At 53.3% G+C, this 18,424-nt stretch overlaps 1 protein-coding gene across 1 annotated transcript in view; it reads right to left on the bottom strand.

The window, feature by feature from the left end:
• The window catches only part of TRIOBP (TRIO and F-actin binding protein), a 74,034-nt gene that overhangs the window by 6,133 nt on the left and 49,477 nt on the right, over positions 1-18,424 (bottom strand). The window contains exons 12-18 of the mRNA XM_008569757.1: positions 13,517-13,573; positions 10,478-10,546; positions 10,245-10,334; positions 9,678-9,787; positions 7,549-8,074; positions 6,740-6,850; positions 177-324 (exon numbers count right to left, since the gene is read on the bottom strand). Of these exons, the coding sequence (XP_008567979.1) occupies positions 177-324; positions 6,740-6,850; positions 7,549-8,074; positions 9,678-9,787; positions 10,245-10,334; positions 10,478-10,546; positions 13,517-13,573 (1,111 nt within the window). The remainder of the gene's footprint in view (positions 1-176; positions 325-6,739; positions 6,851-7,548; positions 8,075-9,677; positions 9,788-10,244; positions 10,335-10,477; positions 10,547-13,516; positions 13,574-18,424) is intronic.

Consider the following 18,424-nt stretch of genomic DNA (forward strand, 5'->3'; position numbering starts at 1 on the left):
ATCCCTATATAGGGATCTGAACCCATGGCCTTGGTGTTATCAGCACCACACTCTCCCAAGTGAGCCACGGCCCAGCCCCCCCTCCTTATTTAAAGGCTTCCCTGGTTTAGTTAGGAGGAGCCTCCACGTGGAGGCTCTTGGCCCAGCCCACCGTGCCACCCTGGCGGGGTCCTCACCTGCGGCTGTGGCCGCCGTCTCCTCGGCCAGGAGCCTCTCCTTCTCCTGCTGCAGCCGCTGAAGCTCCCGATCGTGGTGCCGCTGTAGCTCCCCCATCACCTGCTGGTGCGAGGACTCCATCTCCGCCAGGCTGCGCTCGCATGCCTCCTGCAGGCCAGAGGCCAGTGGTCATGGGCTGCCCCCACTGCCCCAGAACCACAGCCCTTCTCCAGCCTCTTGACAAGAAGCAAGCCTGCCTTCGCCGGGCTCACCACCTGTCGCTGGACTCTAGCACCGTCAGCCTGAACCTGCTATTCTTTCTACCTCTCCCCTCATCCACAAACCTCCCATGTCACTCTCCTGCTTCAAACCCTCCTGGGACTTCTCATCCTGCAGAGTCAAGTTCCTGCTCTGGTGGCTGACCCTGTGGCCTCATCCCAGCGCTTCCCCACCAAGTAACCTCACAGTTATTAAAAAAAAAAACTCACAGCATGTTCACACCTGAGTTTTTGCTCATGCTATTCCCACTGCCTGGAACATTCTTTTGCAATGTTCTTTTCCTGGGTAATTCACTTGGACTGCAGTCCAGTTGCTATAGTTTGAATGTCCCCGCCAAAACTCACGTTGAAACTTAATTGCCAATATAAAGATGTTGAGAGTGGGGCCTTTAAGAGGTGATCAGGTCATGAGAGTTCTGCCCTCATGAATGAATTAATGCCATTATCGCAGGAGTGCGTTAGTTATCACGAGAGGACTCCTGATAAAAGGATGAGGTTTGGCCCCATTTCTCTCTGTCTCATGCGCGCGTTTGCCCTTCCACCCTTCCACCATGGGATGATGCAGCCAGAAGGCGCTTATCAGACGCTGGTGCCTTGCTCTCGGACTTCCCAGCCTCCAGATCTGTTAGCCAAATAAAATCCTTTTCCTTATAAATTACACAGTCTGTGGTATTCTATTATGGCAGCAGAAAACAGACTAAGACATCAGCTTAAATGTCTCTCCTAGCTGTTACTGGACAGCCTCTCCCCTGCCTCCAAAGGTTCTGTTTTTGCCAAACCATAAGTTTCTCAAAGACAGGGAACATCTGGCCCAGCTCAAAATCCCCAGGGTCCAGGTCAGGACCTGACAGGTGCTTAGTAAATGAGCTGAAATCAACAACTTGATACAAAACGGAGGGGCTGGCTAGTTCACTCCATTGCTTAGAGTGTGGTACTATAACACCAAAGTCAAGGGTTCAGATGCTGGTACTGGCCAGCCACAAAGCAAGCAAGCAAACAAAAAACCAAAATGGAGCTTTGTAGACAAGATGGGCAAGTATTTGAAAGACTAATAATACCCACTGCTGGGAGTGCTCACTGTGACAGAATGAGTGGGGGCAGTTTGGCAGCATCATCACATTTTTCTTTTCTTTTTTTTTTTTTTTGGCAGATGGCTGGTATGGGGATCCGAACATCATCAAATTTTAATGATCCCCTCCCTTGACCTAGCAGGTCCACTCCTAGGAATGATCCCACAGAAAGTTATATGTGTACAAAGACTCTCGGACAAAGATATTCCCTACGGCAGGGTTGGTAACAGATGAAAACTGTAAACAACCTAAATGCCTAACAGGGGAACCCTTAAATAAATGATGGATTGAGACTTACAAAGGACACCAGGCAGCTGTGAAAAGACAGAGCTGCTCGTGTGGACTGCTGTGGGAAAGCATCCCCAAAGTCAGGTGAGGAAAGCTGGCTTCTGACGATATCTATGGTATGACCCCCTGAAACACACAGAGCTGGACATCCCAGTGCATGTAGAACACAGAAGCAGCCATGGAAGAATTTTGTACGATGCAGAATAATGGCCACCCCAAAGATGTCCACACCCTTCTCCTGGGGATCTGGGACTTTGTCACATTATGTGGCAAAGGGGAATTAAACCTGCAGGGGGGATTAAGATTGCTAATCAGCTGACCTTAAAATGAGGAGATTATCCTAGATTATCTGGTGGGCCCAATATAATTACAAGAGTCCTTAACAGTGGAAGAGGGAGGCAGAGCATCTGAGGGAGAGGTGACCAGGAAAGAACGGTGAGAGTGATGTGAAGTGACAAGCGCTCGACTTCTCCTTTGCAGGCTTTGAAAAAGGAAGGGGCCAAGAGCCAGGGACGCTGGGGGCCACCAGAGCTGGGAAGGCGAGGAAACGGACCCCACTCAGAGCCTGCAGAAAGAAACACAGTCCTGCCCGTGCCTCAATTTTGGCCCAGCAAGACCCGTGTTAGCCTTCCAGCCTATAAACTGCAAGATAATACATTTGTGTTATTTAAGAAGCTGTTGTGGCAATTTGTTACAGCAGCCACAGGAAACTAGTCTAGATATGCTGCAATGGTCACCGAGATGATGCCTGGGGTGGTGGCAGACAGGGGAAGGAGAGAGCACGTGTTCATTTCTAACCTTTTGATTTGTTTGAATTATTTTTGAAAATGTAAACATGTTTTTATATACTATAATTAAAAAAAAATGTTTAAGGTGATTAAAAAGGGAAGGGGAAGAGCCAGGAAAGAAACTGAGGCACAGAGAGTCAGATAAGGAACCGTATTTACCCCAATAACACAGGGCACCTCCCCCACCCCTCCACAGCTACACACGGGGCTGTGGCAGGCCAGCTGGGGAAGGGAAAGGGCCAGGTGTTCTGAGGGGGAGGGGATGTCTTTCCTGCTGGACCTCTGTGCCTGTCTTCTGTATGTCCCCCAACTTGGGACAACAGAACAGGGCTTTGGATTTCCACAGACTGGGTCCTAATCCTAGCTGCACCACAGAGTGAATCTGCACAAGCCCTTTGCCCTTTCTAAGCTCCACTCAGCATCTGTAAAACAGGCCTCACAAGACCAACCCACAAGGGTCCCTGAGCACAGAAATGTAAGGTAAGCCAGTGTCTACCTGTGGTGAGCCCAGCAATGTGCAGCCAGGCAGGCAGACCCAGCAGCTAATAAGGGGTACAGGGGCCGATGTCAGGAGGTGGGAACCAGCCCAAGAAGAGGGGATCCTAAAAGTATTGCTCTCTGACCTATCTTCCTGAATGGCCCAGGGTGTTCTGACACTGGCTGCCACCTCTGACATGGACATCAAATTAGGTAAAGAAATGCTTGTGGCCCCCACTGCAATTTTGCCAGAGGAGGTACTGAAGTCCCAATGGGTGAAGCCTCAGCACCCCCAACAGCTGTCCTGGAGTGGCAAGCCCCCCAGCCCTGAAAGAGGGGCATCCACTCAGCCTGAGATACCAGGCTCAGGAATCACTCCCCAGCTGTCACCTCTCCAGGATCCACTGAATTTCCAGTAGCCTCCTCCCCTGCCTGTGGGGGACGCAGATGACTCGGTTCCTCTTCTCTGACGCCCTCCGCATCTGAAGCCACTCCTTAATCCCAGTCTTCAGCTCTGTTTCCCGATTATTCCCTTCTCACCACCTACCATCCCTCACAATTCCACCCGCTTCCCTGCCCATCCCAACCCAACTTTGGAGCCTAGGAACCAGGAAGCCTGGATTCCAGACACAGGTCTGTCTACAGCTCAAAGCCTCAGTTTCCCCATCTGTAAGCTGAGAAGCCACAGCAGTACTTTTCAAACTTCATTTTAGTTGGAGAAACCTTTTTCCAAATAAAGTCTAAAGCAGGTTCTAAGAGTAAAATGGACAAATATGGAGGTGTTCTGATTTTAGGTGAGTGTGAATGGACCCACCCAGTCCGACGCATCCAGAAAGGTAGCCCCTGGAGCTTCCGGGAGCTTGCAGGGGGCCTCTGAGGTCTTCTCTGCTGACTCAGGCTGTGGTGTAAGGCACCACCCTGCCTGGAGAGGCCCTGCACACCCCCTTTTTCTGCCTCAAGACAGAGGCAGAAACAACACTGGTACCTCCCCCACGCCTCCCTAAGCCCGGGTGACCCCCAGGCTAGCCCTCCACATCAAGTTCCAACTCCCCCTGCCCCGGTGCCCCTTCAGCTGAACTTTCTGTCAACCACTTGGCCCTAGATGGACCCCTGGCCTTGCACAATAGCCCCAGCCTTGGGGCCTCTGCGGTTCCCTTCTGCCTTCTGTGGACCCAGTCACCAAGTCCTAAATTCTCCTCCCTCTAAACAACCTGTCCTTCAGCCATTGTCCTAGCTCCTTACACCTGGGCCTTGCCCTCTCCTAAGCCCCACTCCACTCCAACATCATTTTCCCAATGTCACTGTCAGACCACAAGCCTCCTAAAGTCTGTGGAATGAGATTCTAACTCTTTAGCCTGGCACAGGAAGCCCCTACAGTAGGCACCAACGGGCCTTCCATATCATGCCCCACCCATAAACCACTGCTCAGCTCAGTGCCCACCCCTCAGGAAGCCTTCCTGAGAGCTCCCTAACAGCTACCTCCCCCCGGAAACTTCTAGAAGTTTCCTCCTGCCCAGGGCCTAGATTCTCAGCATCCTTTTCCCCTTCAGGCAATGGTGTGCTGACGGCAGACAGCTGTCTGTCAAATTTTTAGGAATTTTGTGACACAGTTGGTAAGCATGGCCATTATTAAATATTGAATTCGTACCAGCCAGTCACCGAAAATAAATAAATATTAAATAAATATGTAGTCCGTTGGTATCTTCAGGGATGGTATCCACGGGGATACCAAAATCCACAGATGCTTAAGTCCATGATATAAACTGGCACAGTATTTGCATAACCTATGCATATCCTCCCGTATACCTTAAATCATCTCTAGATTACTTATAATACCTAATACAATGTAAATGCTATGTAAATAGTTGTTCATCCTCCCGTATACCTTAAATCATCTCTAGATTACTTATAATACCTAATACAATGTAAATGCTATGTAAATAGTTATTATACCGTATTATTTAGGGAATAATGAAAAGAAAAAAAGTCTGTACATGTTCAGTATGGTTGCAACCATCCTTTTTTTTCCCCCAAATATTTTTAATCCGTGGTTGGTTGAATCCATGGATGCAGAACCCACAAATACTCAGGGCCAACTGCACTTACAATTCAACTAATTACATTAAAAACAAAGATAATAGTTACTCAAAATGTATCATTTCCTAATTATTTCACTGCATTTTACTATTACATGTGCTCTTGAAGTTACTTATGTCTGTCATATCTGTACAGTGGAAATCCCATACTGTACAACTACACAATGGTGTGCACATCTCTTCCCAACTCCGTGTTCAGGGACTTCATGCTGGTACCTTGACATGAGCCATTGTGGGAGTATTTACACCATGGAAATTGGTAAACATTACAAATCAGGGCTTGATTTATTGTTTTGTTGATTGTCTACATTTAAGCAAGTGATGAGAAAATGCTAATGATGCAGATTAAGCTTGTGTGTCATATCTATAACCATTACATTGTAAATAGAACAAAAAATTGTGGAAATATTCTTGATAGAATATTCTCAAAAGAAAGCTATCATCTAATTCAGCAAAGAAGTTGTTCACAATGTTGACTAAGTAAAGTTCTGACATATGTCTTCGTTTTACTCATTAGCATAAACAAAGATGTCAACTAATATACATATTAGAACTACATGCATTTGTTTTTTTTTTTTTTTTTTTTTTTTTTTTGTCTTTTTTCCGTGTCCGGCAACGGATCGCAACCCTCAGTGTTGCCCCCGTACCGGACCGGGGACCGGCAACGGGATCGCAAGCCTCGGTGTTGCTCCCGCGCCTCGCTCAGCCAGTGAGCGGGAGCCGGTCTGTATGTGGGATCCGAACCCTCGGACGGGAGCGCCGCCGCGCTTCCCAAGCGGCGCACTATCCAGTGCGCCACCGGGCCGGCCCTGCATGCATTTGTTAATTAGCTGTGGATGCAAGAGAACAGAAAAATCACTGAAAGCATTTTGAGAAGAATCCATTTGCTGCATGGAATTCACAATAAAAAGTACTATATATTTTTTATTTGTAAATTGTATACTAAACATCCTTTATATAAGTAAAATTTATAATAAACTCACATAAGTATATGTGTATATATACACACACACATTTCTTCTGGAGAGCTAAACTGTCCCAGTTGTGACAACAAAAAGTGTTTCCAGACATAGCCAAGGACAAAATCACCCCCTTGTCCTAGGCAGATGGCGCACTTTATGAGGGCCATTGCAGGCTCCCATGTCCTGCAGACCTTTGTGTGGTGCCTCGGCCTGGAGGCATGAGCAGGATTTCCCTGTGTTTAGGGAGTGACTCCCAGGGCCATTGGCTGTCCCCTTCCCCAGGGTGGTGCAGGGGAAAGGGTCCAAGCGCAGAGTGTCACACGGGGACTCACACACAGGCTCTGCAGTCAGCCGGACCCACGCTCAAATCCCACCTCTTACACCTGCAGGCTGGGTGACCTCGGGCAAGTCATATAACCTCTCAGAGCTCAGTGGCCTGGTCTGTAAAATGGGCACAGTGATCATGCCCACCAGCTGTGGGAAGATTAAATGAGATGATGCATGTCAAATGCCTCACACGGGTTCTAGCACACAGGAAAGCCTCCCAAAATATTAGCTGTTTTTTGACAACACGGCAGCCAGAAACCTGCCTCCATTCCCCACAAAACAGCTCCTCAGTCTTACCTGTGAGATGTAGCCCGGGGGAATGTGGCTGTCCTCCTGGGATCTAGGTGCATTCTGAGGAGCCTCCCCTTGGAGACGCCACGCCTCCAGCTGGGAGCGAAGAGACTGGACCTATGAGGGGAGGAGGCCAGGTCAGTGGGGCCTGGAAGTGGGAGGAGGGCTGGTGGGAGCACTGAGGAGCTGAAGCAGGGAGGGGGCTGATGGGGGCTCCCAGCTGCAGACGGATGCAAGCCCAGCTTCCCTGGGATGCTTAGGAACAGCTTTGGGTTTGAGAAGGGCAAGCAGCCCTGGTGTGGTGATGCAGGCAAGGGGGACATTCTGGCTGTTTCTTGGATGGCCAGATGAAAGAACTGGGAAAGCTTTGGCCCAGAGAAAACTAGACAGGGTTGGGAACAGGACACCGTGGTCATAGATATTTGCCACATTATACGTGGCAGGGGAAACATCCTTGAGCCTTAGTTGTCCCATTAGTAAAACTGGGATAAGGTCTACCCTCTGGGATCATGAGCCTGCTGTGAGGTAATGAGTCAATGTAGGTAAACAGGGCCCAGGACAGGCTTGGTATGTAGAAAATGCACAATACATGGTCTCTCCCTTCTCTTCCCACTTTCCTTCTCTATGGTTGCTAAGGGCAGAATCAAGGTCCAGGAAAGAAGATTCCAGCTCACAAGGAGGTGCCAGACAGTGGATCAGGTGTGAGCTCCCTATCACTGTCAGTGTGCAAGACAAATGCCCAGGCATGAATGCAGAGACTGGAGGGGTGCTGGTGAGGAAAGTGGGCTCCAAGAGAGGCCAGCCATGGTGCCTACCTCCTTCTCCAGTGCCTCTTGGCTGTTACTTGGGGGCCCCTGGTGTTCCCCACGGCTTTGATTGAGCAGGGCAGTGAGCGGCACCCGCTTATTCTCCCGCAGGGGCAGCTTCTCCAGCTCCTGCCACTTCTTCTCAATCTCCTCACTGAGCCGTCTCTGCTGGTCCTCGGTCAGGGGGGCGCCCAGGCCCCGGCGCAGCCCCTCACCAGTGGACGTCTCTGGGGTCCTGCTGTCCGTGGCCTCGAACCACTTGCGCCGCTCCTCAGAGCGCTGGGCCAGGTCCCGCTCCAGCTCCCCCTGCTTGGCCAGACGTTCAGAAGTGCGGGCTGGTGTGCGGGCCCGCTGCGGGGAGCCCTGAGTCAGCGGGGAGAGCTCCACATAGTCCAGGGACTGCCGCTGCCCATCTGCCTTCCGAGGGCCACCGCGGCCGATGACCTCAGAGCCCACCCGCTGCTCCCCCATCTTCTGGGAGCCCTTCTGGGTGCTGTAGCTGTGCAGCGTGTTCTCCTTGTTGCAGTCTGAGAGCCTACGCCATGAGCAGAGCCATGTCAGGTGGGACCTTACCTGCTCAGTCCCACAACGAGTGCTTCTAGAGTGCCACCTGTGGGCCAGGCCCTGCATCAGGGGTTGGGGACAGACCCCAGAGGAGGAAGCAGCCCAAATTAGAGGTTGAGGACTCAGGCTTCATTGTTAGCAGACCATGGGGACATCCCAGCTCCAGCACTAACCAGCGGGGGGACCAAGATATCTGGCTTCCCTTCCCCTCTTTGAGCCTCAGTTACCTCATCTGTAATATGGGACAACAATGCCTATCACAGGACTTGCCCCTGAGAGTGCATGTAAAGAAACCAGGAAGCCCTTTGCAAATGGTGATAGACAAGTTCTTATTAAAAGTATGAAATATAAAAATGTATGAGATGAGGTCCTACATTCAGGAGGCTCACAGTGGAATGGGTGGATGCCCACAGTCGATGCTGACAAGATGAAGACAGCGATCTCTGGGTGCACAGAACACAGGCTGTTGAGACTCTGAACAACCATGACAGTTCTCTTCTTCCACAGTACTAGCTGCGTACATGGTACTTAGCCAAAAACTATTTCCCAGCATCCCCCTTGCTACTTGTGGCCATGTAACTACATTCTGTCCAGTGGGTGTGAGAGGCCTGGCTGGGATTCCATGTGAGCCTAAGCAGGCCCCTCTAACCCAGAGGCCAAGTTGTGGGCTGAGGACCACAGAGCTACCCGAAGAGGCCTGGACTGCACACTTCTAGAGAAAGAAACAACATCTATCTCATTTAAGCCACCATGTATGGAGTTTCTTTGTTAAAGCAGCTGAGCCTACATACTAAATAACAGTCCAACAGCACAGTACTTTAGTTTACAAAGGGCTCCAGGAACATCTGCATGCATGTGCAGACACGACACCCTACTGTGGCAGATGAAGAATCTGAAACTCAGATGGGAAGGCCACTGGCCTATGGTTGAACAGCCAGGGTGTGGCCAGGCTGGGGGACTCCAGCTCAGCTCCCTTCAGCACCATGCTCTGGCTGCTGCCCAGCAGGTGGAAGCCCTCCACCCCATGGGCATCTAGGGTTTACACTGTATGGGGGATCTGCCATCAGGTAACAGCCCCCCTGCCCCTCTACCCACAGCAGCCTCCAGGGAGTGAGGTCCACACCAGGGGATAGGTGTGCACAGAGGCCAGACTACCTAGGCCACGCCTCTCCCTAACACAGGCATCTATCTGCCATCAGGTAACAGCCCCCCTGCCCCTCTACCCACAGCAGCCTCCAGGGAGTGAGGTCCACACCGGGGGATAGGTGTGCACAGAGGCCAGACTACCTAGGCCACGCCTCTCCCTAACACAGGCATCTTCTCCAAAGAGCCGAGGCCCCTTTCCACACTTTCAGGATATGGGGGGATATAAGGAGTGGAAGGTCAAACCTCAAATCCTCAGTGTATTTCTGAATAAAGGCCAAGATTGCTCATTGCCTTCTCCTCACTTTGTTGATAGAGAAACTGAGGCCCAGAAGGTATAGTCCAGGGCCCTCAGGTGAGTGTCCAGAAGCCCAGGTAGGGGTACAGGGGTAAGCGCCCCCCCCAAGGCCCCCAGAGAGCTAAGCACATACTTGGTGACATCTGGGGCTGAAGTTGGACGCACAGTTTTCCTCAGAGCCTCGATCCAGTTCCGCCGGATGCCTGAGGTCATGGCCGACAAGGTATAGACAGCATCCTTGGTCTGCAAGTCCACAGGTAGGTTGCCACATGGCCAGCCCCATGGCTCCCTCCCCACTGTGGACCCTAGGGAGGGTGGCCCTTCCTTCCCAGGAGAGTGTCTAAGGTCTTGAGAGGTAGGTTGCCACATGGCCAGCCCCATGGCTCCCGCCCCACTGTGGACCCTAGGGAGGGTGGCCCTTCCTTCCCAGGAGAGTGTCTAAGGTCTTGAGTCTGCAGTGAGCAGAGAGTGCAAAACCTCCCCTCCTCTAAACTGGGAAGAGCACTGCTGGCTGCAAGATTTCTCCAGGTACAATATGCTAAGTGTTAGCACCAGAGCTTCTGACTGGCTCTGAGGAAAGGGTCTATGGGCAAATGAGTGATGGGGACCAGTCTTGATAGTGAGCCATGTTCCACACTGACACCTCCTTGGGGGGCGTCCAGTCATGCTGACCCCCATCCCCAGCTGCCCAGAGCCTCACGTGGATCTGGAAGCCATAGTTGCGCTGTACTGCGAACTCAGTGACATCCGTGCAGGAACGCAGGTCGATTTCGCCATCCAGCTCATCTGCCTGGAGCAGGAGGGCCCACCATAATCCATGTAGGCCCTGAGAAAACCCACTCTGCTGCCCCCAGCCAGGCCATCCCAGTCCCTTCCAGGGGTCCATCAGCACCAGACGGGGAGATGGATCTGCCCTCCCCTCCACCATCTCACCTCCTCAGCGGTAGAGTCTCTGTAGTATTTGAGGCTGGAATCGGTCAGCACAAACCAGTGCTTCTTCCACTGTGAAGCAGAGGAAGTGGTGAGTGAGGGAAGGGAGGCTCAGAGAGGGCAGAATCAAAGAGCCTGTGTATGTGAGTCTGCAGGTGTCCTGGGCAGCTGTCAGGTCAACCATTCTGCACACAGTAGGGATAGGAAAGCAGATCAGTCAGAAAACCCAGACCTGAACCTGGCTCCTCCATGTCCTCTCTGAGCCTCAGGAGAAGCATCTGTGAAAGCGGTTGGTTTCTCCCCCACACCTACACTATCCTTTTCCTTTGGAGTCTGTTGTGGATTGACTGAATTATGTCCCCCCAAATTCATATATTAGAAGCTTAATCCCCACCATAACTGTTGAGGGTGGGAAATCCTATTATGTAATTGAAAGGTGGGGCCTTGAAGAGGTGATTAAATTGTAGGACTATGCTGTGGTGAATGGATTAAAAATGCTGGTCAGGGGCGTGGTTCTGAGGGCTTTAAAAGGAGAGCATGTGAGAGTCTCTTTCTGTTCCACCATTTTCTGTCATGTGAGACACCTGCACTGCTGTAAAGCCTCATGTAAAGAAGACCCTCATCAGATGCATTCCCTGGACTTTGGATTTCCCAGTCTCAGAAACTGCGAGCAATAAATTTCATTGTCTTATAAATCACCCAGTTCAAGGTATTTTGTTATAAGCAACAGAATCAGACTAATACAGAGTCCTTCTCTTATTTGGTGATGCTCCCAGACCCCTCCTGAAGATTGCCAAGGCTCCTCAAGTACCCCCCACCCCCCGACCCCAGTGCAGATCAGGAGGTGCCATGACCTGTGTCAAGTCACTTGCCTGGCAAGTCAGGGAGTAAGTGAGGCAAGTACTTAGAAGTCTTTTTCCGTATGATCCCTGGATTGCCATAGTGGCCAAGGACAAAGGTCTCCCAGAGAGTAGGACTGGAAGGAGGCCCAGGTAGGTATCTGAGCACGAGGCATGGTCTGTTTCTTGATCTGCGTGTTGGTTACACTTGTATTGCACATGTGAGAACGTATCAATTTGTAAATTAGTGGTTTATGATCAGGCAGCTTTCTGCAGTGCCTCTTTGCTCCAGCCAGGGTTAGATTGGCAGGACACATAGGAAAGGGGTGGGAGAACCAGAACAATCTGATATCACACACACCACACTCAGCCCACTGCTGGGCTTCTGCTAGTTGAGGTCTGCACACTGCCAGGGTCCCCCCATATCACCAAGCCCTGTTCATGCTATCTGTTCTTTCAAGTACTTAGTTTTCTTTCCTCAGAAGATGATAAGTTCTCAAGCGTGTGCAAGGATGGCACTTTCTACTTCTACACTGCCTTCCCTGAGAAACAGGATTTTTAGTATCCCAGAGACCTAGGTTGCAACTGGTCCCTTGTTAGCTGTGTGCCTTTAGGCAAATGTCTCCACTTCTCTGAGCCTCACTCTTCTAATCTGTTAGGTAGGGTTAATAAGAAGCCCCTAAGCCTTCTGGTGAGGTGAGAAGTAGCGAACCCTCCCTTGTATGTCTCTGTGGCACTTGGCATAAGGACAGGCACCAGGTGGTTGGGTACTGTTTTAAGAGGCCAGCCCTCTTAGAACCATTCTGCTCTCACTGAGTGGACTGAGTTGCTGCTTGGGACCTCAAATGCCTTTCTGTAAACTAGGACAGAGGCTCTATGCCAAATGCTTTCTTTGGCCCTTCCTGGCCTAGCCTAAGACTGTCTGAGATGAGAGCTGGATGGAGGTCCATGGGCCTCAGGTGCCCGAGTTCTAGGCATGGGTCTGCCAAGGTGCCACTAGGCCTGGAAGAGATCGACACCCCTGTGGGCCTGTCTCCCATATGTGCACCAAGGGGCTGGGCTGGCTGAACTCCCAGGGCCCTTCCAACTTGGACATTCCAAAACCCTGTGATAGAGGATGAGTAATGGCCAGTTCTGGGTGGGGCCCATAATCCTTCTGCCCTATGGGGACCCTGGGTGGGGAGGCCGGAAAGGGGTCACTGGCAGAGTGCCAGGCCTTGTGTGAGCCTGGAGAGCAGCCACTAGGGGATGGGCAGGCAAGCAGTCAGCGGGTACAGAAGGCTATGGGCTGGAGGGAATAAAACACGTGAGCAGGAAACACAATGAGATTCCCTTTGGCTCCGAGCCCTCCCTGGCATGTGGGCTGCATGCAGACCCGAGCCACAGGCACATGCAGGGCAGGGCTGGGGGGCTGTCCCCCTCAGGCCCGGTGGGCAGGTAGCCAGCTACAGCTTCCAGGCTCTAGACTTGCAGCCGAAGGGAACAGCTGGTGAAATGGCCACTGTCCCTTCTGGTTCTAAGGACAGATACATTAGAGGAAGGGAAGGGTCATTAGCTGAACCCACAGTAGGTACCAGGGACTGTGTGGGACCTTTTACATGCTTCATCTCTGTGACTTTGTTATCCACTCTGGAAAGAACTAGAGTTTTCCATTATGATCATGTCACAGATGTGACCACAGAAGCCAGGAGCAGGCTGTGACTTGGCCAATGGGGCCCCAGCTTGGGTAGCCTTTGGAGCCTATGTTCTGAGCCCCAGGGCTGAGCTGCTGGGAATCTGTGTGTGTCAGGCCACATGACCTCCATGAACCCTTCCACCCCAAACCCCTGAATCCCCAGCCAGGGTCAGCATGAGATGGGAGGGCCAATGGCTCTTGGTGAGGGTGGGGGATGGAGCACAAGCTTGCAGGGCTAGCAGACCTTGACCCCTGGTGACTTTTACACACTGTAGATTGCTCCAGCAGGCAGAGAGGACCAGCAGCCTCTGCCCCTCCCACCCCCGCAGCCCAGGCCCTCTTTCCAACTGGACAAGAAATGCCCCACCCCCAGAGTTTTCACTCTGGCCCTCACGTTGGACCCCACCCCCACCCGCCTGAGGCCAGGGTCTCCAGAAGGCTGGACAGGCCAGGGAAGCAGCTCACTCCTGGGCTGCCCCCAGCAGCGGCACAAGCCAACCTCCTCCACTCCGGCTTCAGCCCTCCTACCTCTCCAGGTTCGTCCAAGATTGACATCCATCCCTTCTTGAAGTTGAGCAGATCGGGCTATGGGAGATGAAGAGGCAGATGAGTCAGGCCCAGCAGGAAGCCAACTGGGTTGGTGAAAAGGGGGTGCTGCACCCATCCTGCCCCAGTCCTGTAAGAATGAGGTCCTGGGAAGCCAGCAGAGAGGACGAAGAGCCCAGGCAACACCCCTAAACCCAAGCAGGCTCCTCAGCCACTGAGGCAGCTTTGGCCCCTTTCTCCAACTTCTGGCATTCTCTAAGAGCCAAAAGGCTGGGCCAGGTGGAGGGCACATACACCACAGATGTCCAGGTACCTTCCCATCAGCCGACTTCCTCACCCAAGAGTGGGAGAGAGGGGACTGAGAGAACGTGGCCTGTAAAAAGAGACCCCTAGAGAGCTCGGAGAACAGCCCAGACCAGCAGGGCATACTGAACAGTCCAGTTCCTTTCTCTGACAAGGCCCAGGTGGCCCACCGGGAGAATACCTTCATGTTCCTGCCCATTCCCAACCCACTGACCCTTCTGCAGTCTGCCCAACCAGTCTTGCCCATCCCTCATCTCCTGGAGACCCTGAAAGGTAGAGCCAGTCCCAGGCTGGGGTCAGAAACCTCTGGGCCCCCATCAATCTCTTTGGGAAGGCCAGCGTGATGGCACCTCAGTCCTGGCAAGCCCTACCTGCTGGGTGGTGCCCAGGGGAACACAGCCCCGGAGTCTGGGGGCTCCCAGCTGCAGCATGTTCCAGGGGACCTGTGAACTAGGAACCCCCACCCAAGCCTAGATGAAGATGCTCATCTGGCATTTTTCTAACCATGTCCATCTAGTGGGTGCCAACCACCAGACCCTCCCTGCCCGAGGGAGACCTCTCTCATCTAGGTGCCGATCCCTCTGCAGTATCAGCTCCTGCCTACTGGCAGGGAGGAGAGCAGAGAGGGCCAGGATGGAGGGCAGGGAGGAGGCGGCCACCTGTTGCCATGGCTCTGAGCCCACCTATCAGTGCCTACATCATGGCTTCCCCAGGCCAAGGTGTCTGATTGCATGGAGGGAGTTGATGTCATGGCTCAGTGGGGTGGATGGCGACAGTGGCAGCTGGAAACCAGAGCCACCTGACCTGGCCACATCTCCTGATCACCCCCCTTATCCACAAGGAGCCCCTTATCCTTCCTTCTCCTCAGATGAAGGAAGTGGACTGAGAGCACTTGGGTCAGCAGCCTGGATATCCAGACCATCCACAGCCATGTCAGGGGACCTCAGCAGTCTGGCAGTCCCTCCCCTGTGGGTGCATCTCTGTCTACCTGTCTGAGCGAGAGGACACCCTGCATACCTCGTCTAAGGGAAGGGATATAGGCTCTGATCTGAGCTGGGAAGCCCTGGGGCTATATTTGTTCTGTCTGCTCTCTATTCTGCCCACCAGTCTCCCACTTGTGATAGAGGCTGCCCAGAGTGGTCCCAAGCTAAGATTGAAGACTGGTGACCACATCTGGCTCCACTTCCCTTTAGACTGGGATCTTCTGGGGCCCCAGGGCCTGGCATTGGGCCTGGCCACAGCAGGCCTCAGAGAAAACTTGCTGAATAAATATCTATCCTCTTCTACCTCCCTGTCTAAATTAGTGTGCTTTTTGGGCAGCCCCCCCCTCCCATCCTGGCCCTGAGAAGCCAGGCTTCCTAGGCCCATGGAGCTGGCATCACCAGGCAGACCCAGGGGAGAGCCCCTGGGAGGGCCAAGCAGAGGACACAGCCAATCAGCCCTGGGCCAGAGCTGGGAGATCACCACAGGCTCCAGTGGCTGAGCAATGGCTCCCCAGCCGGAATGACAGACTGGGACCCCTGGGCCTGCCCAGGAAGTGTAGTCGCTGTGACTTTCCTAAGTCATATCCCCTGTCTGAGCCCTGGCTGCCTGATGTGGCCAATGATAGCGGGTCCTGCCCTCCCCCCAGATTTCAGAGAAGACTGAATGTGCCATACACGGAGAAGCCTGGTGACCCTCCAGAGGCCAGTTCAGACTCACTGCCACGACATGGCACTGCAACCTTGGGAGAGGAGACCACCATCACACACTTTTAAACCCTTTTTCAGGGGAACCTGAGCTCAGGGTCAAAGGTCTAATAACCTAAATCTCTTGCGCGGCACCTTCACACGCCGCTCCTCAGGCCCAGCCATCTCTCCTCTACCTGCAGGAGGTCTGGTTTCTCCTTTTTCCTTTCAGGAGCACTGACAGGCTCTTACAGGCCCCCCACACACACACACCTTGGCCAAATGTCAGCCCTGCCTCCCACCTGGGTCATGGACACAGCCCCCTCTATGCACACACTGCCAGAGAGACCCACTCAAAAAGGCCTCGTATCACAAGCTTGCTAAAATCTCCCAGAATGGCTCCAGGTGGATTCAAAACAAAGTCCAGCTGCCTCAAGATGGCACAAAAACCTCAACCCACTCTTGCATCCTGGCCTCCCCTTTTCGAGGAGCCACACGTTTATACCACCACACAGTCCTCATGATGCTCACATACCAGGACTCAGGGCCCTTCCCACATGCCCGTGTCCTCCACCTCGAATACTAGGCTTCCTCCTTCTCCGCTGACCAGGCAAGCCCCTACTCATGCCTTAGGACTTGGCTTAATTGCCACCTCTGAGGTCCCTTCCCCAATACCACATGCTGCACCACCAGCTGCCCTCTGTGCTGCCCTCCCACGGCCCTTGGCGAGACCCCTGTTGCATCTGCAAGGCCATTTATCCCTCACAGGCTAGGCTAGACAGTTCACAGTCGGGCACCCAGCGCAGACAGGGGGCTCAGGGAGTGTTTGTAGACATTTTTTTTAAAGCACCAGGCACTGTTCTCAGTCAGGAAATCAGCTGTGAATGAGTGCTGTGGCCCCTGCCCTGGTGGATCTCAGGAGACAGACAGTAAACAAGTGAACAAGTATATAATGTGGGGACACGAAAAAAGACAAAAAAAAGGAAAAAAAAAGTAATAATAATAAAATAATGTGGCCGGGGAATGAGGCTCCAGGAGCAAAGCTGCACCAGGGCTAAGGCAAAAGGGGGTAGAAAAGCATCCTGACTCCAGGCCCAGCCCCAGAATCAGTAATAATAATAAAATAATGTGGCCGGGGAATGAGGCTCCAGGAGCAAAGCTGAACCAGGGCTAAGGCAAAAGGGGGTAGAAAAGCATCCTGACTCCAGGCCCAGCCCCAGAATCACCAGCTGTTAACAGTGATCATGAGCCTCCCCTCTGTTCTGAAACCTTTTTTGGCTCCCCATTGCCCCCAACCAAAGCCCAAATTGCTTTCCCTACCTTGAGGCCCTCCTTCCCAGGCCCCTCCTTTATGCTCTCTCCAGTCCCCAAGCACAACCAAGCAGCTTGGCCCCACGCTGCACCCCCGTGCCATGCTCCTGCCTCCCTAGAACATTCTGCCCTCCTCCCCAGGCCAACTTCACCTGACAACATCCTACAATTACAGAAGACCATCTCCCTCGGGAAGCCCTCCTCCCACCATCACGGATGTGCTGTCCCTCCTCCAAGCACCCCCCACACACTTCCGCTTGCTCAGCACAGGCTGCCCCAGGAGAAGCAACTATGTACTTCTTATCTCTCCCGGGAAAGAAAAGTGGAACAGACCTGGATACAAATTCTGGCTCAGCCAGGGACCAACTGCGTCACCTGGGACATGTTACTTCACCTCTCTACCCCTCGGTTTCCTCATCTGTGATGGGGTCATCACCACAAAGGATCAACTCCGGTAATGTGAAAGCGCCCAATTCAGAACCTGGCAAGCACCCAGCAGGCAATGCAGCCTCGCTCCCCCTGGCCCCAGGACACTGACTCAGCTCCTCCCCCCACATCCCCCTCTGCTCCCTGATGGGGAAGGGGAGGCTGCTGAGGACAGGAAGGGCCAGCAGGGAGGTGGCAGGATATGCACAGGCGAGGAAGTCCAGGAGGCAGCAGCCAGGTCATCCCACTCACAAGGGCAGGAACCCCGCGGGCCACACTCCCAGCAGCCCAGCCCACTCTGCATCGGGGTCTCTACTCACTTGAAGGGGGACAGCGCAAGTGCACACACATCCTGCTTGTCCTCCCCCCAACCCCAGGAGGGCCGCCAAGCTGTCAGAACCTCCCTACCACACTAGCCCATATCAAAAGCAGCTCCACCCCTCCGGAACATCATGGTCAGGAGGCCTGACTGACCTGGAAAGGGGCTACTCTTTCCCTTACACTCGGAGTGACCTCGGACAATTCACCAATACCCCTCCTAAGCCTCAGTTTATCAGTCTGTGAAATGGGGAGAACATTGAACTCAGTTGTGAGATTCAATATGATAATTATGGCACAGGTATTAATAGAGCTTGGGTAGGGCTCATCCCCAAGAGAAAGGCAAACCGCTGTCATCGTGTCCCCACCCCCACTCGCGGGCTTGCCCCACCCAAGGCCCCAGCGTCGCTCCGAAGTGGCAAGTCCGGGAGAACATGATATCCCGCCATTTCAGACGTCCCAGGATGAGCTCCCCGACCATGGGTTGGGACGGGCCGGCCCCTTCTTACCACCCAGCCTCGGGCCAGCGCCCACACGGGTGGCCAGCCTTCCCAGGCCCGAGTCAGCACGACCCAGCCTAGCCAGGGAGCGCCTCTTCCCAGCTCCAGGAGAGACCCCAGCCCCAGGCCAGGCCCATCTCCGCTCCTCCCGCGGCCCTGGGAGCCCGGGCCGCTTGGGGGAATCAGGTCTTCACTGAGGGGGCTGGTGGGGAAGTGGCATAAGGTCACCCCGAATCCACCGTAACCGGTGCTGCAAAAGTGGAGGACGGGGTGCCCGGAACGGGGAGCTCCCTTCTCCTCGGGGTCGCCTGGGCTCCTGGGGGCGACGCGGTGCGGGAAGGTGAGGAGGCGGCTGCGGCGGAGGG

This window comes from Galeopterus variegatus, unplaced genomic scaffold, assembly GCF_000696425.1.
Source record: "Galeopterus variegatus unplaced genomic scaffold, G_variegatus-3.0.2 Scaffold527, whole genome shotgun sequence".
Classification (NCBI taxonomy): Eukaryota; Metazoa; Chordata; class Mammalia; order Dermoptera; family Cynocephalidae; genus Galeopterus; species Galeopterus variegatus.